At 48.6% G+C, this 25884-nt stretch overlaps 1 protein-coding gene across 6 annotated transcripts in view; it reads left to right on the top strand.

Annotated features, from left to right (window-relative positions):
- The window catches only part of PTPRB (protein tyrosine phosphatase receptor type B), a 119046-nt gene that overhangs the window by 84301 nt on the left and 8861 nt on the right, over window positions 1-25884 (top strand). For 5 of the 6 annotated variants that reach the window (XM_077913833.1, XM_077913830.1, XM_077913834.1 and 2 more), the window contains 13 exons: window positions 871-1114; window positions 6970-7076; window positions 10756-10855; window positions 11633-11716; window positions 11819-11836; window positions 11993-12074; window positions 12654-12744; window positions 13603-13679; window positions 14761-14895; window positions 16087-16209; window positions 16401-16564; window positions 18355-18490; window positions 24571-24691. In XM_077913833.1, the coding sequence (XP_077769959.1) occupies window positions 871-1114; window positions 6970-7076; window positions 10756-10855; window positions 11633-11716; window positions 11819-11836; window positions 11993-12074; window positions 12654-12744; window positions 13603-13679; window positions 14761-14895; window positions 16087-16209; window positions 16401-16564; window positions 18355-18490; window positions 24571-24691 (1482 nt within the window). Of the gene's footprint in view, window positions 1-870; window positions 1115-6969; window positions 7077-7295; window positions 7553-10755; window positions 10856-11632; window positions 11717-11818; window positions 11837-11992; window positions 12075-12653; window positions 12745-13602; window positions 13680-14760; window positions 14896-16086; window positions 16210-16400; window positions 16565-18354; window positions 18491-24570; window positions 24692-25884 lie in introns of those variants that run through there. The other variant, XM_077913835.1, reaches the window with a different exon arrangement.

Raw genomic sequence — 25884 nt, 5'->3', positions numbered from 1 at the left:
TCCCAAAGGCAACATTCCTCTTCAATTACTGCCAACGAGGTAGTATTTCCAAGACCCACTCATTGTGAACGAATTTTATTAACCGAGGCTCCAGGATGTGATGAACCCCTGTAATGCCACTCCTTGAAGTGTGCTGTAAATGGTATCCTACCTCTGTAATATTTATCTTCCTGATTATGCTTTCCTCCAGCCAACATCAAAACGAGCTTGCGGTGCCAAAACACACAGCAGGCTGGGTGGACAGGGAAGAGTTCTGGGAAGCGTGCTACAGGCAGGGCCAAATTTGAGCCAGGATTACACTGGACTCAAGATAACAGAGAGCTGCACGCGGAGCAGTTATCAGACTGGGTGTGGCACGTGGAACGTGCCTGTGGGTGACTGTTCTGGCCTTGAACTTGATTTCTCTTATCTCTTCCCTATTTCCTAGGTCATAGGGGTTTCCTTATTAGCTCAGCTACAATGGTCGTTGGCAAGGCAGAGAACTTATTGAGTGGGTTGACTCGTACAGTGGGGAGTGTCCAACTTTCTGGAGTTCTGGAACACATTATCCTCTGATGCAACGAGTTAACCTCTCAAACACACACGTTTTATTTCCGAGAAAAATGATGGGTGTATGTGGGCATACAAATACATGTACGTGTGTGTATGACATCCTGTGTATACAGATATTATTATTAATTTTTATTTTAGAAGAAGTGAATTAAAATTAACTTCATTAGGAGAATTTCACAGTATCCTTCAAGGTCAAAGAGTCTGCACTTTGGAGATAACCAGAGATGGCGGGAGAGGGGAGGCCGACTTAGAAACCTAGTGAGAAATCGCCGAAGTCACAAGAAAGTCGGTCATTCACTGTGGGTTTCCTCCCTCCAGGCAGTGATGAGCTGAAGCCAGAACAACAGCACCCTCTGCCCTCCTACCTGGAATACAGGCACAATTCCTCCATCCGGATGTATCAGACCGATTATTTTGCCAGCAAATGTGCCGAAAGTCCTGACAGCAGCTCCAAGAGCTTTAACATTAAGCTTGGGGCAGAGATGGAGAGCCTGGGTGGAAAATGCGATCCCAATCAGCAGAAATTCTGTGACGGACCACTGAAGCCGCGCACGGCCTACAGGTTAGACGTATTACCATCATTTTGCAAAGAAGGGACGTGCCTCGTTAGTGGGTGCGCAGCTGTCTGGGCATCTGATGCATATGAGCTCCTGTAGACTAATAACCTGTGTTACAATAGTGCTGTGCATGTTGCTGGGTAATTTATAAAAGTGGTGCTCCTGCCTCCATTCACTAAGGTGACGTGTCAAGGCCTTCGGCCTTGCGCAAAAGCTCCAATCCATTATACGAAGAACCAAAGGTTCCTAATAGGTTGTTCTTTCTCCTGAAACTTCTTTAGCACATGTCAAACAATTCATTTACTATGTTAATGACGGGGAACATGTCCAAACAGGAAGACTGAGTTGGGGGGGACCCAAGAAATATGAGGTTTCATCTTCTACTTTCAGTGAGGGTTGAAATTACACTTATTCATTTATCATCTGAGGCATAAAAAGATGAAAGTGCTCTGTGGTCCACACAGAACTGTGGAAGGCGAAGGCTCCTGTGTGAAGGAGAGTACCCTTGAAAAGGAGCAGCCATTTGGCTTGGCCCCAGGAAGCACTGCCGCAGCCAACAGGCCCTTCCAGCCGTAGGGATTGGCAGTGCCCTTGGCCTGCACCGGACTCCCCGAAAGCAAGTATGAGAGGAGGTTCACAGCATCCCAAGCAGAGTCCTCAAGAAAAAGCGAATGTTGGCTGCTATCTTGGCTGCAAGCTACGGGGCGTCCAAGATCAGCCCTGCTGCGGAGGATGTGCTGTCTCTCCCGGGTGCGGGCAGGTGCCCTGTGGGCCAGTGTCCCCTCTGGTTCATCGGTGCCCAGGTCTTATTGACTCCTGTGTATTTTGAATGTCCCCCATGAGTCCCAGCAGAGACTTTGCTGTGGGCTCCAAAGGGAGACAGCGGCATGGCATCCCACCTGAGAGTGCTCATAGCCTCTCCCCGAATCAACATGGGCAGGCTGACGGTTTTCCTAAACCAGAGGACTCACGTTGAGACTTTGAGCAGGAGATACGTAGCTAGCCCTGCCCAGGACTCACCCCAAAATGCTACCGCCACCCCAGCCAGTCGGCATCCACAGAGTAAACACGCGCACAGTTATCAGTGCCATTTACTTGGAGAAGCCACCATATGAGCCTGCCTGAAAGGGGTGGACAGAGCAAAGGGGCACAGTCAGAGGGAGCAGCACTCGGGAACCCTTCAGTTCCTATAAGAATCGAGAGATGCCGCACTCCTCCGTCACTGGGATCAAGGATTTTTGAGCAAAAGTCTCCCAAAGGCTCTATTTGATTCGCAAGTTGGACGGTGGAGGCTGGTTCTTGTTTGTCGGTTCCTGAAAGCGATGGAGAGAAGGTGGCCCCTTACTACACTTAAGAGAGGGCGATGAGAAGCGGTAGATTTCCCCCGTCTGGGCCCAGCACTGGAAGCTGCCCGGGCCTGGGACAGTCTGCACGGAGTTCAGGCGCTGCTACTTAGCTGTGTGACCTCGGAAAGGCATTTCAGTTCCCAAATCCTCTCTTCTCCCATCTGCACAGCAACACAGGAGGGATGTAGAGGACCCATCAAAACTGGTCATGTCCCTTCTAGGTTAAGGTCTTCCGGGGGTCCCCTTTCCCTTCCAGGAGTAGGTGGGATTCCAGAGCAGGGCCCATAAGGCCCCCTCCCGACTGCCTCTCTCTCCTTTGCTTCCCACCATCTGCCACCAAGTACGCCCCGCCTTTTGTTGCCCTTCACTTGCAGTGCCCTTCACTTGCTGCCCTTCACTTCACATGCCTCTCTGATTCCTCTGAGCCTCCACACGTCCCTTTTGCTCTATCTGGGATGCCCTCCCCTCCCTTGATGGGCTGGTGCGTCCCTTCATACGCCTCAAAAGCCAGCTCAGCCCTCAATGAGCCACATGTTACCCCACAACCCAGCCACCCACACTGGGCGGTGGCCCCAGCTGCATTTCCACGGCAGCACTCAGAGCCTCCATCCCCCCAAGACTCTACTTACCGGCATCCTGTAGCTCTTTGGTTACCTACCCTCTTCACCAGGCTACGGGAGTTCCAGTCTAATGGAGGAGATAAACAATATGGCAAGTACCTGGGCCCAAAGAGGCGCTCATTAAATGTTTGTTGAACCAAGAAGGGAATGAGCCAGATGCCCTGTGAAGAGTTATACATTCTTATTTGCACCTTAATCAACTCACACCTTACTTGTTTTCTAGAACACAACTTTCCTCCATGTCCCCTGTGAAAAGCATGCTGGGCAGATAAGTCTTGATAAGAGGAGGCAAAGCCTTTCAAAGTAGGTGGGGGAACAGGACGCTCAGTGGTGTCCCATGTGACTGCCAACCCTGGCCTTGGTACAGTCAGTTCTGCGTGTCTCGGGATGATGAGCCTCAGTGCTGTCAGGCATCCTGTTTCTAGAGAGAATAGGTAGACAGGAGACAACGTGGGGGGAAATCGGATTGAAAAGAAATGGGAAATGTCAGGGCACCTGGGTGGTTCAGCGATTGGACGTCTGCCTTCAGCTCAGGGTGTGACCCCGGGTCCTGGGATCGAGTCCCACGTCGGGTCCCTGCATGAAGCCTGCTTCTCCCTATGCCTGTGTCTCTGCCTCTCTCTCTGTGTCTTTCATGAATAAATAAATAAAATGAAAATGAAAAAAGAAATGGGAAATGCCTGGTTTAGAATGTGTTCCCATTTGTTACCAGGTTCCTGTTACCTGGGGGTATAGTTAGCGTCGTTCATACAGGAAGAGAAAGAGCAGATCGTGGTGGGTGGGAGGCAGGTCGGAGGTTAGCAGGGTGCTGATCTGGTTTCGTTTCTATTCTAAACAGAGTAGCAGTGTGACCACAACCAGGTAGTCAGCATGGAAGCCGAACCGCACGATCTCTAACTGTGTGCTGTCGATTTCTGATTCTGGACACATGTAAGGTTGAGATCATTACTCTCGTGTGTCTGTTTATTAAAATAACCTTGTTGACACACACACACACACACACACACACACACACAGAGGCATCTGTAAGATACGGGCAGAGATGTTGAAAGGCACTAGGGTAAACAAATGCTGTAAAGGCTCAAAAGGCTTCTTGAAGGAGGTGACATTTTTAGCTCTGAGCATTAAAAAGGAGGGAAGGATTCAAAAATGCCAAGAGAGGGACAGAAGGAGAGTCAGGGCGGAGGGAAGATCCAGAGTCAAAGTGCAGAGGGGGCAATACACCGACTATTCGGAGAAGAGGAAATAGTCCCGTTTCAACCTGGGGAGAGAGCATGGAAGGGGGTAGCGGGGAAGACAAGGCCGGGAAGACAGGATGGGACGGGCCTGGCTGAGCCAGCCAAGCGGTGGTGGCCGTATCCCTTTTTGGAAAGGGTCTAAGGTCCACTGAGGTTAGGGTGGTCCTATCCTAGGTCATCCCCTCCTTTCTGGCTGCCCAGAGGTCCTTACTCCTCTGCATTCATCTCATAGTCTGTGTTTTGCACCTAGAGCTTCAGAACAGAACATGTGGAGGTTTATGTCCAGTGCCTTTTATTAATAAACGAGGACACCAAGGCCTAAAAACTGTAGGGACCCTTCCTCTAATCGGCAGCATAGCCTTAGCTCGACCTCAGACCTGCTGCTTCCCAGCCTGGGCCCTTTGTGGGATCCCTCCAACAGAAGTCAGTGCGGTCAAACCAAAACTAAGCCGGAAGGAAATCCAGGCTGGGACTCGGAACATACAGAGTTTGGTTTTCTTGCACCAGCTCCCTCTGTGATCTTTTTTTTTTAAGATTTTATTTATTTATTTATTTATTTATTTATTTATTTATTTATTTATTTATTTATTTATGAGAGAGAGAGAGAGAGGCAGAGACACAGGCAGAGGGAGAAGCAGGATCCCTGCAGGGATCCGGGTCTCCAGGATCACGGCCTGGGCCCAAGGCAGGTGCTCAAGCGCTGAGCCACCTGGGCATCCCTCCCTCTGTGATCTTGAACGAGACAGGACATCTCTCCAAACTTCAGGTTCCAAATCTCTGAAGTAATAGAAGAAACTTCCCGATTACGCTGGAGAAGTTGGAGATGCTCCAACAGAACCATGTTTCTGGATCCTTCCACACTTAGAAGCTGCTATGCCAATACTGGAAATTCTTTTCACCAGAGAGACTCATTTCCCAAAGCACCGTGTGTTAGCAGCATGCTCCTGCTCCCCAGCTTCGCACTTCACGCAAGCTGACTGCTTGTCACCCCTCAGGGACCCCTCACAATACTTCCAGCAATAGTCGCTGAGCCTGGGACGTACAACTTTTGACTGGAAAGTAGCTTTTTGAGATGCCAATGACAGGTGTGTTGGATCCACAGCAGCCTGCTCATGCTCCGAGATTGCACGTGGACGTGGGCACGAGTTAGAAGGAGGAACAGAGGGTCAGAACCATCTGCCTTGGGTGACACTAGTTCAGCAGTATTACAGGGCACGCCCAGAAACTTTTGGGTTAAACAAATCTAGATTTAAAAAAAAAAGGAAAAAGAGACTTCCGTGCACCTTCATAAGATTTAAATTAACACTGGGAAAATGTCTCCGTAGAAATCCAGCCTGATAGTCTCAGCAGACCTACAATTTGAAAGAGAAAGACCTCAAGAGCTGGCCTGAGCAGTCCTTAACTGAGTGCGGGGATGCTCTCCTACAGCTCCTCCGAGAGCTGGTTCTCAGCCTCTGCTTAAACACCCACGATGACTGGGAGCTCACTACCTATGCAGCAGCTCATACTCCAGGTGTTACAAAGTGACTTTTTGTTCCTAGACTACACCTCCTTGTGACCTCGGCCTGTTGGGCTTCACTCTACCTTCAAGAAGAAAAATTACGATGTCGGTTTCCTCTTCTGCATGGGAATTCTTTAAATCCGGAGTCAACCATCATGTTCCCCTAAGCCTTTTCTGTCTGTCATCCTGTTTAATCACCTCGAACAATCTCTAACCCTTCCTAAGATATGTCCCCAGAAACCAAGCGCAGCCAGCCCGCCTGCGCTGACTCACCCAGGGACCATGAGACCAAGGTTCCATGACGGGGACAGTAGACTTTTCATCCAGGCTGAGGTTACAACTTTATCTTTTACAAGTTGCATCTTGGTGGCTTATTGAATTTAGGGCCAGCTCAGCTCCGGGCACCATCCCACAGGGACGTGTGGACAACCGCCGTGATCGCAATAACTCCAAACACCAGCTGGAGAGCTCTAAATCGATGTCTCCCTGTCACTCTAAATCCAACACAGCCCAAGCAGCGCTCTTCCTCTTTCCCCCAGCTTAGCTCCCCATTTCCATCGGTGATGCCATTATTGTCTCAAATGAGCTGAGCTCAAATTGTAGGCCCATCCTGAATTCCTCCCTCCTCCTCTTCGGGCGGGGCCCCATCTGGTCTTTTCTCTCAGGGCTTCCCCACCGTGGTTCCCTCGGCCTCCCTCCTTTGCCCCTGGGCACATGTCCTCCTGTCCAGGAACCCTTCACTGACCACACTGAATAGGGCAGTTCCACGCGCCAGTCCCCCATCCCCATCCCCATCCCTCACCCTTACTCTGCTCTGCTCTTCGTGGTACAGATCACCATCCGGTGTATTAAATCTGTGTAGACGTTACCTGACTACCAACACTAGAGAATGTAAGCTCTGGGATGGTAGGGACTTTGCTGTGTCCCTTATCGTCTCCCCAGATCCTAGCACAGGGACTGGCACATGGTAGGGGCTCAGCAAACCTTTGATGAATGAATGAACACATGCATGAGTGAACCCGGGTTTATCTGATTCCATAATTCATGTCCTAGCTAGCATACATATGGACCAGGTGCCCACCCTGTTGCTCCTTGAACACCTCTTCTGTGGTCAGCCGTGAATTCGCACTTAAATAAGTCCGGTTTTCCTTTCAGAATCAGCATTCGGGCTTTTACACAGCTGTTCGATGAGGACCTGAAGGAATTCACGAAGCCGCTCTATTCAGACACGTTTTTCTCTTTGCCCATCACCACAGAGTCAGGTAAGGCCACCGTCCCCATCCACTTGCACAGTCGACCACCTACCTCATCACTTACAAGGGCCTCTGTGGAGAGGTCTGGTGGCTGGGCTAAGGGTGAGGGGAACATGCATTTTCACTAGGATTTCAATCTTTATGGGATCAGGGATGATCTGGATTGGAGAAATCGCTCGTTATTTCTTTTTTTTTAAATTTTTTTTAATTTTTATTTATTTATGATAGTCACAGAGAGAGAGAGAGAGGCGCAGAGACACAGGCAGAGGGAGAAGCAGGCTCCATGCACCAGGAGCCCGATGTGGGATTCGATCCCGGGTCTCCAGGATTGCGCCCTGGGCCAAAGGCAGGCGCCAAACCGCTGCGCCACCCAGGGGTCCCTCGCTCGTATTTCTAAAGGAGAATGGACTGAATGGGCATCAGTCTTGAAAAGAAGGATGGAAGTATCGGATTTCTTTAATTTAAAGTGAAGTTTAAATAAATAAATAAATAAATAAATAGATAAATAAATAAATAAAATGAAGTTTTTATAAATGATGGGTGAAAAACATTCAAATTAGGAGCTTGCACAGGCCAAAATATAAGTACAAAAGGCTTTCAGTCACAGGTGGGAATGTACGTGTGTGCAAACATAGAAATGCGTAGGGAAAAAAAGACTAGAGGATAAAACACCAAAGTATCCACAACGAGGGGCGCCTGGCTGGCTCAGTCAGTGGAGCATGCAACTTGTGATCTCAGGGTCGTGAGTTCAAGCCCCACACTGGGTATGGAGCCTACTTAAAAAAAAGTATTAACAATGCATATCTCCAAGTAGTGGGATTATAGGCCGTATTTTTTCCTTTTGTTTATCATATGTGGCTTTTACACCATAAAAGATGTTAACTTAAAAGATTTTACATAAATTTATAAAAGAAACTTCCCTAGAATTGTAGAGGGAAAGCCTGAATAATAGCAGTAGCTAATATTTACTCTCTTTTATCCACGAAATAGTTTATCCAGCCTTCATACAAGCTTTTGAGGTAGATACTATTATCATCCCCCATTTTAAAGGTCAAGCCCTAGGGCTCCAAGAGGACTTCTTGGACCTGGGTAACTTTCCCTGGAAGGTAGAGCTGGAATTCTGGCATTTTCCGCTGGAGCCCTTAACCTCTGCACTGCATTGACTCCGAATATTCTCATCATGCTGAGAATAGCATCATTTTTCAGCACATTGTTCCTGGAGACTGACCCCGGCATCTGTCCCAGCCTCTCCCTGGAGCCAGGGTTCTACAATGCTTGGCCTCAGGAAGTTCTTCTTCATAGCTAAAACAGTCTCTCATGCTGCATGACAAAAGATGACTCAGCCTCACAAACACTCCCATCTATTTATGCCAAATATAGGGATAATCTCCCACTTTTCAAACCAAAAAGGGATCAGAACACAGTTAAGAGGATTTAGATGTGTTTGCTTATAATTTAATGTTAAGCAGGGGCACTGTAAACACAATTCTTCACTATTTAGAAAGCCATAGAAATTGTGTGTAGTCCCGGAAAGGAAGGTAGTAAGCACATATCCAGAAAAGAATATTAACCACATTAAAAGAAACACGAGCGTGTTGATTTAATGAGTCTTGAAAAGCAACCCTGAAGAAACAGATCCAAGGGCTTAAAGTGCACGTTCAAAAATGGACTGTTCTGGAGGCCTGAATGTAAGAGCTACAACAGTACAACTTTTAAAAGAAAACGTAGGAGTAAAATTCTGTGACCTTGGATTAGGAAATGCCTTCCTTGATGTGACAGCGATAGCACAGCAATGGAAGGAGAAAAGAGACAGACAAATGGGACTTGATCAAAATTTAGTATTTTTCGTGCCTCAAAGGAGACCATGAAGCAAGTGCAAAGAAAACCCACAGAATGGGGGGAACTATTTGCAAGTTAATATCTGATCAGGCTCGCGTGTCTGACACACCTAAGGACCTGACACCTTACAACTCAATAATAAAAGGTCTGATGACAAAGGATGTGAATAGTCATTTCACCAGAGAAGATACTCAAATGGCCAATAGGCACATGACAAGATGGTCAACATCATTAATCATTAGAGAAAAGGCAAATCGAAGCATTTGCATGAATAAATAAATAAAATATTTAAAATAATAATAATAATAATAGCCCCCAAATAGAGATAACCCAAATGTCCGTCAATGGGTGAATGCATAAACAGTATGTGATATATTCCATACAATGAGATATTAGTCACCTATAAAAAAGAATGAAATCCTGAGACATGCTACAACACGGATGAATTTTGAAAACATTTTGCCAAGTGTGAGCAGCCAATGACCGAAGACCACATATTTAGGATTCAGTTTACATCAAGTGTCCAGAATTGGTAAATCTATGAAGACAAAGTAGATTCATGGCTGCCAGGGCTGGGGAAGGATGGAGAATGACTGCTAAGAGGCCTGGGGTTTCTTTTGAGAGGTGACAACGTCGGAAAATTGAATATGGTGATGTTTGTAAAACTCTGTGACTATCCCAAAAATCATTGAATTATACTATTTAAATCAGTGAACTGAATGGTATGTGAGTTATATTTTGATAAAGGTGTTATATTTTTTTAAGATTTTATTTATTCATGAGACACAGAGAGAGAGAGGCAGAGACACAGGCAGAGGGAGAAGCAGGCTCCCTGCGGGAAGCCCGATGTGGAACTCGATCTCAGGACCCCGGGGTCATGCGCTGAGCCCCCCAGGGGCCCCAAAGCTGTTTTAAAAATAGGCTACTAGGGATCCCTGGGTGGCGCAGCGGTTTGGCGCCTGCCTTTGGCCCAGGGCGCGATCCTGGAGACCCGGGATCGAATCCCGCGTCGGGCTCTCGGTGCATGGAGCCTGCTTCTCCCTCTGCCTGTGTCTCTGCCTCTCTCTCTCTCTCTCTCTGTGTGACTATCATAAATAAATAAAAATTAAAAAAAAAATTTTAAAAATAGGCTACTCAAAAAAAATAAAAAATAAAAATAAAAATAGGCTACTCTAACTATTCACAGACTCCCAGAGGTAGTATCACAGCAGATAATAAAAATGAAATTTCATTGAAGAGCTCTCAGTAACTCACTGGAACCTGCCAAAGTCCCCAATACTATCATACTTGTATCATATGAATGAAATAGCGTTTTTACCACGGTGGCCAACTGCTGGCCTTTATCTCAAGTGTCCTAACTCTATGTACAAGCCCAAGTGAGTATAAAATTCCTTCGTAAGTGGAACCCCATTAACCTCAAAAGTTTAAGGACGGGGCAGCCCGGGTGGCTCAGCGGTTTGGCACCGCCTTTGGTCCAGGGTGGGATCCTGGAGACCCGGGATCGAGTCCTGAGTCCTGCGTCGGGCTCCCTGCATGGAGCCTGCTTCTCCTTCTGCCTGTCTCTGCCTGTGTGTGTGTGTGTGTGTGTGTCTCTAATAAATAAATAAAATCTTAAAAAAAAAAAAAAAGTCTAAGAACGGACCTGCCATTGCCTAGTGGGAACCCGCATCCCCTCTTCCGGGCCGCAGGTGCACCTCCCATCGGACGGCAGATACCGCAGCGTGGGCATCGTTTGAGTTTTCCTGTAACAGCGTCCTTAGGGGTTTAGAGGGTTTCCGCGGCTCTCCTCCCAGTTCTTTAGCACTAATTCTCCTGCCTGGGTCTATTGTGTCCGTCCGGATGCCTGTAGAGCCCTTGTTTGGAGTCATCGAAGGTGTGAGCGCCGGGCTGTTCCTGATCGGCATGCTGGTGGCCGCTGTTGCCTTGTTCATCTGCAGGCAGAAAGCCAGGTGAGTGCACGATTCCTTGGTGCCCGGCGCCCCACTGTACAGAGGTAACCGGAAACGCCCTTTAGCCTGAAAAGTGATCCTGTCATTTCTCCCCGGTTGAACCACCTTTGCTTCTCAAGAAAACCAAGTCAAACCTGCCAACGATGACTCGCTTTTTCTCAGCGTCTCTACTTGCCATTGATGAGTTTTGCCCTAACCCAAAGGACCGAGGGGCCATCTGTAGCTTCATTTGAATGGGGAATAACTGCTTTTGCTCCTGGATTCGGAGATGTCTGTGACTTGCACAAGCAAGTGCCTTTCTGAAAAACGCTGAAAAGTGTGGTTGCCATCACCATTCCGTGGTCATATTTGTCATGCTAATTTAAGAAGGGACCAAAAAGAACCAAATAGCATGTGGCCCCAAAGCCACGCCCCCTCCTCTTAGGGAATGTGCTTGGCACGTTGTCCTCCTTCCCGCAGTCATGTCTTGCATCTAAGGTTTACCGGGGTTTTTTTTTTAAGCAAAGTTTTATTGAGAGTGTGGGAAGTGATTATGACCTGTAGCCAAAAACCAGAAGACAAATCTCCAGCTATTGCAGAGATCCGTTTCTGAGTGGGAAAAATCTATTTCTTCTTTATGCACTTCCTCCCCTCAAAGAGACGTTGGCTGAGTGTAAATCTACAGGAATACTGAAAAATCCATATTTGCACAGACATGCACAGCCTCACCATAAATGGAAAACTCTGTTTAAATCAAGTTTCGTAATCAGAATATAAATCCTCTCCCTTATGTTGCAGCCATGGTCGAGAGAGGCCCTCTGCCCGCCTGAGCATCCGCCGGGATCGACCACTATCTGTCCACTTGAACCTGGGCCAGAAAGGGTGAGCGCCACATTTCCCTTCACATAATGTGTTGAAAGATGAGTTGAGTGTCTTATGTGAGATTTGCTAACGAGGTCTTTCTTCTTTTGGCGCCCTTCACAGTAACCGGAAGACGTCTTGGTAAGAGCGAGAACTCATTGGCACCTCTGTTACCTGCTTTCGAAGTACAACTCAGATTGGGCATGGCGGTGTCCCTTCCCATCAGTAATTTTCTCTCTTTCTCTCTCTCTTTCTTTCTTTCTTTTTTTTTCCTTTCTATTATATTTTCAACGATAGCCCAATAAAAATAAATCAGTTTGAAGGGCACTTCATGAAGCTGCAGGCTGATTCCAACTACCTCCTGTCCAAGGAATATGAGGTACGACTCAGACTCAGCAGAATTTTTGTCCCAGTCTCTCCTGCGGGTCCCAGGCCGAGGGCCGAGGGGGGCTCGGGGGTCAGGACACCCTGCAGGATCCCGGCGGAGCGCTCTCATGCCTGAGTCCGTTCCAGATCCATCTGCTCTCATCTCCTGAAGAGCACAGCAAACAAAGTGCTACCTGGATAAGATGTTAAGGAAGGATGAGCCAGTCTCACCTGTAAACCCGGTTCCGTCAGTTATTTAACCTGGCGATTTGCTGGACTGGGGCACAAGGTGGGAGGGTGAAAAGGGCACAGGCTTCGGGTCCACTGCCCAGCTTTGCCACCTCCGCGCCTTGGGGCAAGTGACTTATCCCAGTCTGAGCCCCATCTGTAAAAAGGAGGTGAGGATAGCTCCTCTGAGGCTGGGGTTTTGGGGGCAGGGGAGGCGGAGGTCACACAGGTCCCATACAAGGCGTTCCGGAAACAGTGGCTGTTGTGACATGTTCCTAGATCGTTATGTATCTCAGGGACTGTGCGATCTGCCTTCTTCGGTTTCATATCCTCCACTCGCAAACTTCTTTTTTTGACCTGTTAGGACTTGAAAGACGTGGGTCGAAACCAATCATGTGACATTGCGCTCTTGCCGGAGAATAGAGGGAAAAATCGATACAACAATATCTTGCCCTGTGAGTTTCGTGGGGAACTTTGTCATCCTGTCTTCCCTCTAGCCCTTTCTTCTCTCTTCCAGGAATAAAATGGGGCTAAAGAGATATGGGATAGCTGGATACAGAGGCTCCGAGGCCCTGCGTGCCTTTTAAAAGGGATGTTAGTGCACTTCCCACCCGTGCGGTAACGACCAGCTTGAATTCTGGTTCGAGATGCTCTTCTCACGGGGTTGACATGTTATCATGTGGTCCCACTGCTTCTCCTGGGAAGCAGGGCTAACAGCAAAGGCCGACATGGGTTTCCTTAAAGTCCCCAGTTAGCAATTATTACATGTTCTTTATTGTTTTTAAAAGATTTTATTTATTTATTTATTCATGAGAGACACAGAGGGAGAGAGGCAGAGATGCAGGCAGAGGGAGAAGCAGGCTTCATGTGGGGAGCCCGATGCAGGACTCGATCCCAGGACCCCAGGGTCATGCCCTGGGCCGAAGGGAGATGCTCAACCGCTGAGCCACCCGGGCTGCCCCTTACATGTTCTTTATTATCCCGACCCGATCAGCGGATGGTGGTCCTGGATTGTATTCGTCCCAGCTGCGAAAGGGACACGGCCTCCTCATAGGGCAAATGCCGTCATGTTAAGAAGGAAGGCAGAGGGGGCCTCAGAGAGCCGGTGGCCGGTTGGCTCACGTGTTCACAGCCTCCCGTGAGACCTGGGCCAGTCGGTTGTCCTGTCTGAGGCTCACCTGCGAATCGAACAGAAGCCCCGCCCCAGGGGTGTCTTGGGGTCCAGAGCTGCTGCACTCTAGCACCAAGCAGCCGGCCAACGGTGGAAAGCCCGCCCAGGACCCAGTGACCGATCTGTCCATCATTCCTTCCAGACGATGCGTCTCGAGTGAAGCTGTCCAACGTGGATGACGACCCGTGCTCAGACTACATCAACGCCAGCTACATCCCCGTAAGTGGCCCGGGGCCCGGGGATGAGGCTTGCATGGGCGGCCACGCTGCAGGCGCCGGGCCCATTCTCGGTCCACGAGCCTTTGGCAGGTGCCACGCAGCACAGGGCGCACGTCGTCACTGCCCGGCCCGGCCATGCGATATAAGACGCCTGGGTGGCCCCGGGAAAGGCTTCAGCCCCAGCCCCGATCAGAGCTCCTGGGGGGCCGGGGGGCCCCCTGCTCAGGCTGCCCAGCGAGGGCACCTTGTTCCACGTCATCCGGATTCTGGAAAGCCCAACTCGACAGTTCGGGCTGCCGAGGCCCGGCGGTCACTCAGCAGGCTCCGCGCCCGGGCGCAGGGCCGCCCCTCGTGGGACCTCTGTGTTCTGGCCCCGAACAGGAGGGTAATGACCTCAAGTGGCCCCTGGACTGTCAGTGAGCGCTCTGCGGTCGGGGGTAAGCGCCACCTGCCCCCTGAGCCTCGGGGATCCGCAGAGTCGGGGCACCAGGGTGCCGCCTGGCAGCAGGCCCTAGGGCACCCTCCGATCTGCACGTGCATCCACGGCCCACAGGGTCCTGTGGGTCTGCAGGCCCGGCGGGCCTGGACTCTGGCTCCTCGCAAGCCCGGGTCGGGCTGCGCTGCCGGCCTGAGAGCACTGCCCCGGGAGCACGGCGCTGGGCTGCCGGAGGAGCCCAGGGGCGGGGGGCTCGAGGACTGGCCGGCGGGTGGCGGCCATGGTGTGGCAGTGGTGACACAGGTCGGGCCCGGGGCGCAGGCTGCATCCCCTGCGGCTCCCATCCGCCCGGTCCCAGACCTGCCTTTCCCCAGCCCTCTAATGTCCAACGCGACTTAGGCTCTTCTAGAAGGAACGGGGGCAGAGCCTGAGGACATCGGTGCCTCAGTCTGCACGCGTGCATGTGCACACACCGTGCAGAATGCTCCAGATCGTTGCCCCAGCCCTCTGGTGCCTTAGAACAGACCCGCCCGGTAGACGGCGAAGCTGCCGCTTGACGACAGCTCAGCACCGCGGCCGTTGTCCCCGTGCCCCCGAGGCTTGCTGCATGTCGTGCCTGACTGTCCGGCCTGTAAACCCATCACAGGGCAACAGCTTCCGAAGAGAGTACATAGCTACCCAGGGGCCTCTTCCCGGCACCAAGGATGACTTCTGGAAAATGGCGTGGGAACAGAACGTCCACAACATCGTCATGGTGACCCAGTGCGTGGAGAAGGGCCGGGTGAGTAACAGGCCTCCGGCCTCGCGTGCTCACGCCCCCCCATGGGGCCCACCCCCAAAGCCAGGGACAGATCACGTTAGTGGGTCGGGCCCCTCGGCTGCAAAAGGCTCCCGTGGCTTGTGCCCACCTCTTCTGTTTTTTTTTTTTAAGATTTTATTTATCTATTCCTGAGAGACCCAGAGAGAGAGGCCGAGACCCAGGCCGAGGGAGAAGCAGGTCCCTGCAGGGAGCCGACGCGGGACTCGATCCTGGGACCCGGGGTCACGCCCTGGGCCCAAGGCGGCCGCCCACCTGCTGGCCCCCAGCGCCCAGATTATGCCTTCTGATGGTGGCTCTGCAGTTTCAGTCGGGGGCGTTTCCGTTCGGAGAGCGGGGTCCCAGAGGGCTGTGACACAGAGCGAACAGCAGCCGCCTGCGGGCCCTCGGCCGGGGTGACTGGCAGGCTCGCTGGGGCTGCCTCTCGTTGCGGAATCAAGGGAAGTGCACTCGGGGCCGGTCTGCAGGCACAAAGCGAAATCATTCCCCGGGCAAATGAGCCCTTGCAACGCACTTACGGTCCCGTATGCGCTGCGTATGGTCGTTTTGGAGGTTACAGAAGAGGTTACAAACCCGGTGCCTGGAACCTGTGCTCCGGGACGCATGCCCATAATTCCTTCTCCTGCCCCTCTTCATGTAAATTGGAGCTTAGCCACGTGTTCTGACTTCTCGAAGACCACCGGGCACATGGCACCTGGTCCAGGTTAGGACAGTGACCTCAAACATAAGCAAAGAGGGACCAGGAAGACGTTGCCTTCTTCTGCCTGGCTGGAACTTTCTTCAGAGAGAACCCCCGCAATACCTGGGCTATGAGTGGTGGGACTGAAATGCTGAGGAGAGCAACAAGGAGCTCGAGCCTTGGATCCCCCACCTGAGAGAGACGTGAACCCGAAGGTGGGGCTCCATGCCCTGCACAGAGGTGCTCCTCTCCCTGCACACAGGTGCTTCCTCTCCCTGCACAGATGTGCTCCTCTCCCTGCACAGAGGTGCTCCGCCTCACAGCAGCGGGCTGGCGTGGCCCTGAGCACGTGGATGCAGAGCAGATTGTCAGATGCTCAGTCCCAGCTCAGGAAGTCACTTCAAGGAGGAAACGTCCAGGTTCGTAGGGGACTCATGTGTCCAGACTCACATCTTTTCCCCTCTGCCTTCCTCTAGGTAAAGTGTGACCACTACTGGCCAGCTGACCAGGATTCCCTCTACTATGGGGACCTCATCCTGCAGATGCTCTCAGAGTCTGTGCTGCCCGAGTGGACCATCCGAGAATTTAGGATATGCAGCGTATGTTGGAACTCATGAAACCCCCAGCTTAGAAAGATGCGGGACACCTGTGACCCACCCACCCCACCCCACCCCTGCTTTTGGTGCCTCCTGCCCTGTGGTTTCGGCTCCTGGGAGCTGCTGCGTGGCCACAGTGGTCAGACATGAAGGTTGGCCCTGGGTCCTTCCCCTTACACCCTCTGCTCTTGCAGGAGGAGCAACTCGATGCGCACAGGCTCATCCGCCACTTTCACTACACGGTGTGGCCAGACCATGGGGTCCCAGAGACCACCCAGTCCCTGATCCAGTTTGTGAGGACCGTCAGGGACTACATCAGCCGGAGCCCTGGCGCCGGGCCCACTGTGGTACACTGCAGGTACGGGGGGGCGGGGGGCGGGGGGTGGGGGGCCGGGAACAGGGGCGGGGGCCGGTCCAGCTGTGCCAACCAGCCCACCTGGGCCCGCAGGGTATCGTCATGCTCTCTCCTCTCTTTTCCCTTCCTTCGCCTTCACCCCTCCGTCACCCTCACTGTCCACTCCCCTCTCTCTCCCTCCTGCTGTTTTTGCCACTGTACAAAATGCAAAGTCCCTCCGTGACTTCCAGGCCGTCTAGGAGTGGGTCCTGTCTGCCCTCCCCCGCCCCCCCCCCCCCCCCCCCCGGTCCAAGTTGCCAGAAACCCCGCTCTCATGCAACAACCTGCTTCTTCTCACCTCTTGCCTTTCTTCCTCCTTGGGGCGGGGTGGGAGGGCTAATCTCTCTCCTCCACCCACATAAACGCTCAGCATCCCTCCACTCCGGGCTCCAGACCTCCCTCCAAGTCGAGTGGCACTTGGCATCTGTAGCACCCAAGTTTGCTCCTAAATTGCACTTCCCTCCTGACCTCTCTTTGCTCTAGACTGCACGGCCAGTCATCCTACCAAGCAGTCCCTCTCTCCTCCTCTCTGGGAGCCTGGTGTTTAGCTAATTAATGTTTGCAGCCACACTTTGATAGTCGGAGCCGAATGGCACTAAGAAGAGCAGGGAATTGCTCCACCAAGAGAAATGTCAGATGCCTTCGTTTCCTGCCAATCAGCCCAGCACCCTAGGAGCCCAGCTTTTATATGTCAGTGGAACCCTGATGCTTTTAATGGGAATGCGAGGCACTCCCAGGCTTCCTGTTTCTGAAGAACGGCCGGCGTTTCTGCCCATGCCACCAGAGAACTGTTCTCCTTTATCCCATAAGGCTGAGCATCCGAAATCCCCAGGTGGTGCGGCTGCTGGGAAGCAACCCGGCCATCCCTGGTGAAGCGCAATGTGTTCTCACCCTAGGATCCAGCAGTTCTGCTTCTAGACATCAGCCCTAGAGAAAGGCCTACACGTGTGCACAAGGAGGTTCACTGCAACACGGGTTTTCAAAGACAATAACTAAAAATGATCTCATTGTCCGGGCAACTGGGTGGCTCAGTCGGTTAAGTGTCCGACTCTTGGGTTTGGCTCAGGCCATGGTCTTAGGGTCGTGAGATGGAGCCCCACATGGGCTCTGTGCTTAGCCTGGAGCCTGCTTGAGATTCTCTCTCTCCGTTTCCCTCTGCCCCTCCCCCTGCTTGCTCTCTGTCTCTCTCAAATGAGTAAATCCTAAAACACACACACACACACACACACACACACAACAACAAAACTCCTTGTCTATCAGAGAATAGATTAGCAGGCGATGCTTGGCAGTGGCGTGGCGTATGACCTCTATAGAGAAGCTAAAAGAAGGTGGATCTGCATGTAACGCCAGGGGTAAATCTCAAAACAAGGTATTGAGTAAAAAGAAAGTTGGCGAAAGGACACATGAAACACGTCATCATTTTAGCAAACCTCGGAGACCCACAAAATGAGCAGTACGTGCTGTCAGTGGATCTGCACGTACGCAGGACGAGTGTAAAACACGGTGCGTGGACATGACACGCGCTAAGTGCAGAGCCACACCTGTCCCTGCTGGGTGGGGGACGTGGAAGGAGGAAGGAGAAAGAGATGGAAGGTGGGGTCCCTCACGGACAGGGCTCCCTGAGAGAAGCAGCGCTCCTTATTCTCCCACAGTGCGGGAGCAAAGAGGAAGACGGCGCTGGCGTCTCTGGGTGCAGGCCCGACAGGCCACTGTGGCCCCGAAGGCTCAGGCTTCTGCCGCTCTGTCTCTCCTAGTGCTGGCGTGGGTAGGACTGGGACCTTTATCGCCTTGGACCGAATCCTCCAGCAATTAGACTCCAAAGACTCCGTGGACATTTACGGCGCAGTGAACGACCTGAGGCTTCACAGGGTTCACATGGTCCAGACTGAGGTAAGAGTTACAGGCTGAAGGACACAGACCGCCCCCTCTGCCGCTCTCCCCACGATGCCCACGGCTCTAATTGGACGAGGACAAATATCCTATGACTCATTAGGAAGAGAAAAGAACTGACTATAGATGTTCTGTAGGACTTGTTATCTTAAAACACATTTCACTGACCTTGAGGTACCTTGTGGAACTCTGCCAAGCTGTTTGCCCGTCTTCTTCAGGTGGGGAGAAAGCAAGATGGATTATCCTTTAAATCAATGCATTGTACATGGGGAGGCACTCTGTCTTTTTTTTTAATTAACTTTTTAAAAGAGTTTATTTAAACTCTATTTGTCAGCATAAAGTAGAACACCCAGTTCTCATCCCATCAAGTGCCCTCCTCAGTGCCCGTCACTCATCCCCCCCGCCCACCTCCCCTTCTGCAACCCTTTATTTGTTTCCCAGAGTTAGGTATGTCTTATGGTTTATCTCCCTCTCTAATTTTTCCCACTCAGTTCCCCTCCTTTCCCTTATAATCCCTTTGACTGTGTCTTACATTCCCCATATGAGTGAAACCACATGATGATGGTCCTTCTCCGATGGACTTACTTCACTCAGCACAGTGCCCTCCAGTTCCATCCGTGTCCATGTAAATGGTGGGACCATGTAAATGGTCCTTTCTAATGGCTCAGGAACAGTCCATTGTGTACACAGACCACATCTTCTTTATCCGTTCATCTGTCGAAGGACATCATCAGGCCAATCTGTCTCAAAGATCATTTTAAGATAGGCTGGCGAGTGAGCCCCAGAACTCCCATTAGTAAAGAGGAAACACACTTACGGTCTCTTCTCTCCTCCAGTCACCCACCCCCCAGCCACACACCCACCTCTGGAGACCCCAGACAAGTGCACACTGCTTACAAAGGATAAACGCTTCCATCTGTACTGTCCTTTGACATTTGCAGGGCGTTTTTAAATATGTTATTTCATTAAATTCATAAAAAGCATAGAGGTGAGGTATCATTTTTCCATTTCCAGGCTACACAACTGCGGTGCAGAGGCTAAAGGCATTTGCACAGCTATGATGTGGCCAAGCTGGGGCTTGAACCTGTTCTAAAGACAAACATTATATGGTCTCATTCATTTGGGGAGTATAAAAAATAGTGAAAGGGAATAAAGGGGAAAGAAGAAAAAATGAGTGGGAAATATCAGGGAGGGAGACAGAACATGAGAGACTCCTAACTCTGGGAAACAAACTAGGGGTGGTGGAAGGGGAGGTGGGCAGGGGGTTGGGGTGACTGAGTGTTGGGCACTGGGGGGGGCACTTAATGGGATGAGCACTGGGTGTTATTCTATATGTTGGCAAATTGAACACCAATAAAAAATAAATTTATAAAAAAAAAAAAAAGCCCTTAGCCCCACAGCCTCAGGGTGGGATCTAGCATCATTGCTTCCTGTAGGCACACCTGTCACCACCATTGTCCTGGGCTGGGAGTACTTTCATTATAACTACTACACTATACTTTTAATATTTTATTACAGAATTTTTTTAAATACATAAAACTAGGGTAAATGGTATAGTGAATTTCCGTGCACCTAAACTCCAGCTTCTACAATTATCAGTATTCCGTGTTCTTTTTCCGTGTTCTACATCCCACATACACTATTTCCCTACCCCATGGCCTTATTGGAAAATATCAAAGCAAATCCTACTTATCAAACCATTTGATCCTTAAATGCTGTGTATGCAGAAATTTTAGAGAAAGACTCAAAGATTGTGACCAGAATATCATTATCACACCTAACATTTTTAACCATAATCCCTTAATATCATCTAACATCCAGTCAGGGCTTAAATATCCCTAATTATTTCAAATTTGCTTTCTACGCTGAGTTTCCATAGAATCCAAACAAAGTCCACATGCTGCATTTGGTCGAAGTCTCTTAAATTTCTTTTAAATCTATAATAACCCTCCTTTGTTTCCCAAACTGTTTATTCATTAAAGACGCCAGTTCAATTGTTCTATATATTTTCCCACATCCCGGATTTGACCACAAATTTTAATTTGGGGAAGGGGAGATTTTCACATCATAAGTAGTCTTGAAGAATGTGTGGTGTGCGTGTGTGTGTGTTAGTCATTGTCGGAGGCCTCTGAGCTCATGTGTCACCTGCGTACATCTGCCCAGAACTCCAGGGTGCGTTGTGGCTGAGAGCAGACACGCTCACTGTAAACATCACTGGCAGGCTTCCAGGGTGGAGGGGACACAATGTGCCGTAGCTCTTCCTCCGTCTTGGATATATCTCCTTCTTTCCACTATTCCCTTCTCCTCCTAACCTCTCAGGATTCTGTGCTCTTTCCTCAGCTTGCCTTTTGAATGTTTGAGGTCCCCATGGTTCTGCCCTCAAGGTGCTACTCTCCCTTCTCTTGATCTTCATTCCTGGTGATGTCCCATGGCTTGCAGAACCGCATACATGCTTGCGTTTCCCAAATCTCATTCTCCTTTTCCGACAATGAGCTAAGAACCTGCCTACCAAACAGTCCTACCTGGAAGCCTTGCATTTGTCTCAAACTCAACAAAACTCAGGACTGAACTAATTATCTGTCTCTAAACAAAGAGTAACAATGAAAGCACTCCTCCCCCTCTTGCTTCTTCCAGGTTCAGGTAATGGTGCCACCATGCCCGTGCCCTCCATGTGTTTGCCCAAACTAGGATTCTGGTGTCTCTTCCCAGGGTTCTCACATTCAGGCAGTCATGGAGTCCTGTCTATTGTATCCGACATCTTTCTCTTCCTTCTGTCTCCCACCCAACTGCCACTGTCCTCGCTCAGCTGTTTATCAGCTCTCACTGGGCCCTTCTGTGCCAACCTCCCAGTGTGTCTCCTGCCACCAGCGTCTGCCCTACCAACTTTGTCACCACTGCCACCGACATGGTGCTTTTGCTCACTGTGGCAGCTCCCTGTGTAAAAACTTTGGCAAGCTCTCCATTGCAGTAGAATGAAGTTCAGGCTCTCACTCTTGTTGTATACAGGCCTCTCATAACTAGGCCCCCAACTTATTGCTCCGGTTTCATATCATAACACCCTCCCCATTGTTTTAGGGTCTGCCAAAATTAAGGATGGTTTCCCTCCCTGGGTCAGAATCAACTTTGATTCTTTTGATTATAATGAGATAAATATTATGGTAAGAAATATTTTGCCTCTCCTTTTTTTTCTTTTTCTCCTTTTTATCAAGTGAAATCCCAGACAATATTCACATATTACCTGTCCTGTTGTAACTCCTTGCCCAGAGTGGGCTTCTTGTAGTCCCAGAAGCCCTGGCCCCAGCCCTAGTATGCCTCATTTGTCCTGGGAGTGGGTGCAGAGGGCTGTGATTCACAGCTGAGCCAGAGGAAACAAAGAAGGAAAGACATTCAGACCCCCTTATATTACTTTTCTGGGTCGATGGGAATAGTCAACTTTAATTTTATTCCACCTTCTTTGGGATACAAAGGGTCTTCACAAGTTTTAATAAATATATCAAAGGGCAAGGATTTCTAAACAAAGAGGCATTAGACAGAAGATTTTCAAATGTGTCCCTCCTTCCTTTAGCCTGCCTTAGGGGAAATTTGTGGCCTGACTCCCAGAGAGACACTTAGGTGAAGCAGTAAGTTGTTAAAGAATAAGAGTTGATAGTCACAGTCTGTTAATCTCTTCTGCTTTCTGGAAGGAGGAGACAGTGGGATATGGTAGGACCAAGATTTTTGGTGCCCATTTGGGGGATTGTCCTTGGGCTTTCCCATGGCTCATGCACCCTACATTTTGGCCATGCTAGACTACTCAGTTTCCAGAATATATATGCTCATTCATGTTATTTACATCACTTGGAATGTCCCATTCTTTGGGACAAACTTTTACCTTCCTCCTTAGATTGATACCTCTCTCCCCAAAAAGTGAACTTGACAATTTCTTCTTATATGTGAAGCTTTAGACACAATTTGATCTTATATTTATCACCTTATAGGTATTTTTTGTCCACATATCTGCCCCTCTGCTAAACTGTGAACTCAAGGACTGTGAAAAGCTCAAGGTCTAATTCTATAAATACTATTTAGTACTACAACTATTGATGAAATTGAATGCAATTGAGGCTTCACAAGTCAGCTAGACAGAGCAAAAAATTATCTTTCATGATCCAAGTTTCATAGAGTCTAATAGACTCTATTCTTCATTAAGAATGAAGTGGGAAGCACATTAAGAGTCTGAGGTTTTAGTAGTAATTATTTTCAAAAGGACATTCTATTGGGAGAAGAAGAATTTATATTTAAGGCAAGGCAAATTAATGAATATTAACTGGTTTCAAAGGCCGTAGTGGATCATTGTTGAAGAATTTATTAATAAGACATAGCGTAGATGTAATAGAATTGTTCACAGCTGAACTTTAAGGTCCCAAAGTAATTTGATATCCCAGTACAATTGAAAATATGAATCATGCTTTGGATGGAAGGAAACAGGAAATATCTATCTATAATTTGGTAGATTGTTTTCAAGATGGCAAAGAAACTTCCCATACTAACAACCATTTTCAGGATAGTACTCTCCTCAAATTTTCAAGATCAAGGTGGCATGAAAAACTTATAACACTCAGAAATGCAGAGAATAGTTAATCAATATTTATGCAGGCCTCACTCATGATTGATTTATTTCTTTGATATATCCTAATCTAATGACTATCCCAGACCTATATCATGAAGTCCCTTTGGTAGATGACCAGGCTGACTTTCAATCAGAGGCAATGCCTAGTGTCAACCCGTGAAAATAAATACTGGTCCACTTGTAAAGTTCGTTGGTGAGGAAAGATCTTACAGTCTCACTTTGTATCTCAAACCTTTAAAATACTTTAAAATAACACATGAATCACCTTAAATGTGGGATCCAGGAACGTTTTTCAACATCCATCTAATTGATAGCAACACAGAGTCTCATACCCTTTAATGGTCAAAGGATATTAGCTCTAGAAGACACCTCAGATGTTTTCTAGATGTTTCCCGAGAAGCCTCGTGATTCAGTTTAGGCCAGCTGGAGGCAGACAAAGAGCCCAGTGTCTCTTGCATGCTACTGGGCTTCCCTTCCCGCCTCCTCTTTCTCTGGATGGGCTCTGAGCAGTTGCTATGTCATTAAAGGAACCCAAGGCCAAGCACTGAGGTCACATGGACATTCTTTTCTTTATTAGACAGCTCTGTTAGTAGGAAGGAAGGCTGCCTATGTTGTCAGGTGCATCTTTATGGTCACCAAAACATTGACTCTTCTTAGTTTCTATTTCAAAAGTAGATTGTTCCCAGATAATTGACAGAGGTGAGTCTGTTCTCACTGTGTAACCTTCTGTAGTTCTTTGTCATCAGCCAACATCTTGGAGAGTCTTCCTTGTGAAAAAAACCAAGATAGATAAGATATTAACCTTACCCTCAAAGAACCGACAGTCTTTGGTTTGGTGGGGTCTATTGTATACACCTTCTTTTTCTTATTATCCTCACAAAAGAAAGGGAAAAAAACAGGGTATGCAGTGAAATTATTTCCTTATTCAATTATGCAGTGAAATTAGGATTCATCTAAGGAAACTGGTATAGTGAAAAGAACATGAATATGAACCCTAGGATCATTTGCTCAGATCCCATTTCTTGGCTATGTGAGAAGTTACTTAATTCCTCTGAGTCTTCATTCCTATGGATAGTTATATCTACTTTATGAGATTGTAAAAATAATCAAATGAGATAACTTATGTAAAATGCATAGTACAGTGTTTGGTAGTCAGTCGTCTATTTACAAATATTTGTAGAGGACCGACTATGTGCCAGACATAATTCTAGGCACTCATAGAACATACTCCCTAAATATGCATGCACATAAAAAGGAATAAATAAACACCACCTCTTCCCTCATTACCATTATTCTCTTCTTAGTGCTAATAGAAAGGACTCTGCTGTGTACTACAGACTATTAGTGAAATGATCAAGAAATTTGCTAACCGTATAGAATGTCACTACTCTTGATATTTTTGTGAGTCTCTCATCTTTCTTATGCTTGAGAATATTTGCCTTCCTCTGACACATTCTCTGCTTTCTCATAGTGTCAGTACGTATACCTACATCAGTGCGTAAGAGATGTCCTCAGAGCACGGAAGCTACGGAGTGAACAAGAAAACCCCTTGTTTCCAATCTACGAAAATGTGAATCCAGAGTATCACAGAGGTAGGAGCTTCATAACTTATAAGTTCATTTATCAAGATATGGTGTATCTAGAAACTATTAATAACCTAACCTCTTCAAAGCGTACCAGGCCTTTCTTCTTCCACCCAAAGGCCCTTAAAGAGTGGCAAAAGGGAGGAGAGGCAGAGTGGGGGCGGGGCCAGCTCCACAGCTGAGCACGGACTGCATGTGGTAGCTCTTCCTATCTGGCCTGGGATGCCCTCTCTTAAGAGTTCTGCTTAACGGTACTCTTTTCTAAGCAGTAAGGCTCTGTGCTAGGGAAGATGCTCTGAAATCACAACTGGGGATTCAGATTATAAAATCCCTTTGGAGAAGAATTTGGCCATATGTATCAAAGTCCTCACTACGTTCTTGTCACCTAAGTGCTGAAAAGACTTTATTCATGACAATTTTTATAGCTAAAATTTTAAGTGAAAAAAACCTCAAATGTTTAATGGAAGACTAAACACACCATGGTGCATTCATTTAATAGAATACAATGCAGTCATTAAAAATGGTATTTTTAATGATATTACAACATGGATATTCTTATAAATATGCTGAGTTTAAAACACACACACACACACACACACACACGCAGGGGCGCCTGGGTGGCTCAGTCAGTTAAGTGTCTGACTCTTGGTTTTGGCTCGGGTGATGATCGTGGGGTAGGGGATCAAGCCCAGCATTGGGCTGTATGCTCAGCGCAGAGTCTGCTTGAGATTCTCTTTCCTTCTCCTTCTACTCTTCCTGATTGTTCTTTCTCTCTCTTTTAAATAAATAAATAATTTTTTTTAAAAAAAGATTCATGGGATCCCTGGGTGGCTCAGCAGTTTGGTGCCTGCCTTCAGCCAAGGGTGTGATCCTGGAGTCCCAGGATCGAGTCCCGCATCGGGCTCCCCGCAGGGAGCCTGCTTCTCCCTCTTCCTGTGTCTCTGCCTCTCTCTCTCTCTCTCTCTCTCTCTCTCTCTGTGTCTCCCATGAATAAATAAATAAAATCTTAAAAAAAAAAGATTCCCTCTCTCTTTCTCCCTTTGCCCCTCCCCTATCTCTCCCTCTCTTTCTCTCTCTCAAATAAATCTTTTTTTAAAAAAGATCCTCTCTCTCTAACAAAAAACAAAACAAACAAACAAAAAAAAGTAAAGCAAACAAACAACACATGGGAATAAAAGACTAGAAAGAAATAAACCACAAAA

The sequence above is a fragment of the Canis aureus genome, chromosome 11, assembly GCF_053574225.1.
Source record: "Canis aureus isolate CA01 chromosome 11, VMU_Caureus_v.1.0, whole genome shotgun sequence".
Taxonomy (NCBI): domain Eukaryota; kingdom Metazoa; phylum Chordata; class Mammalia; order Carnivora; family Canidae; genus Canis; species Canis aureus.
The sequence above is the reverse complement of the archived record's forward strand: the minus strand, read 5'-3'. Positions and strand labels throughout refer to the sequence as shown.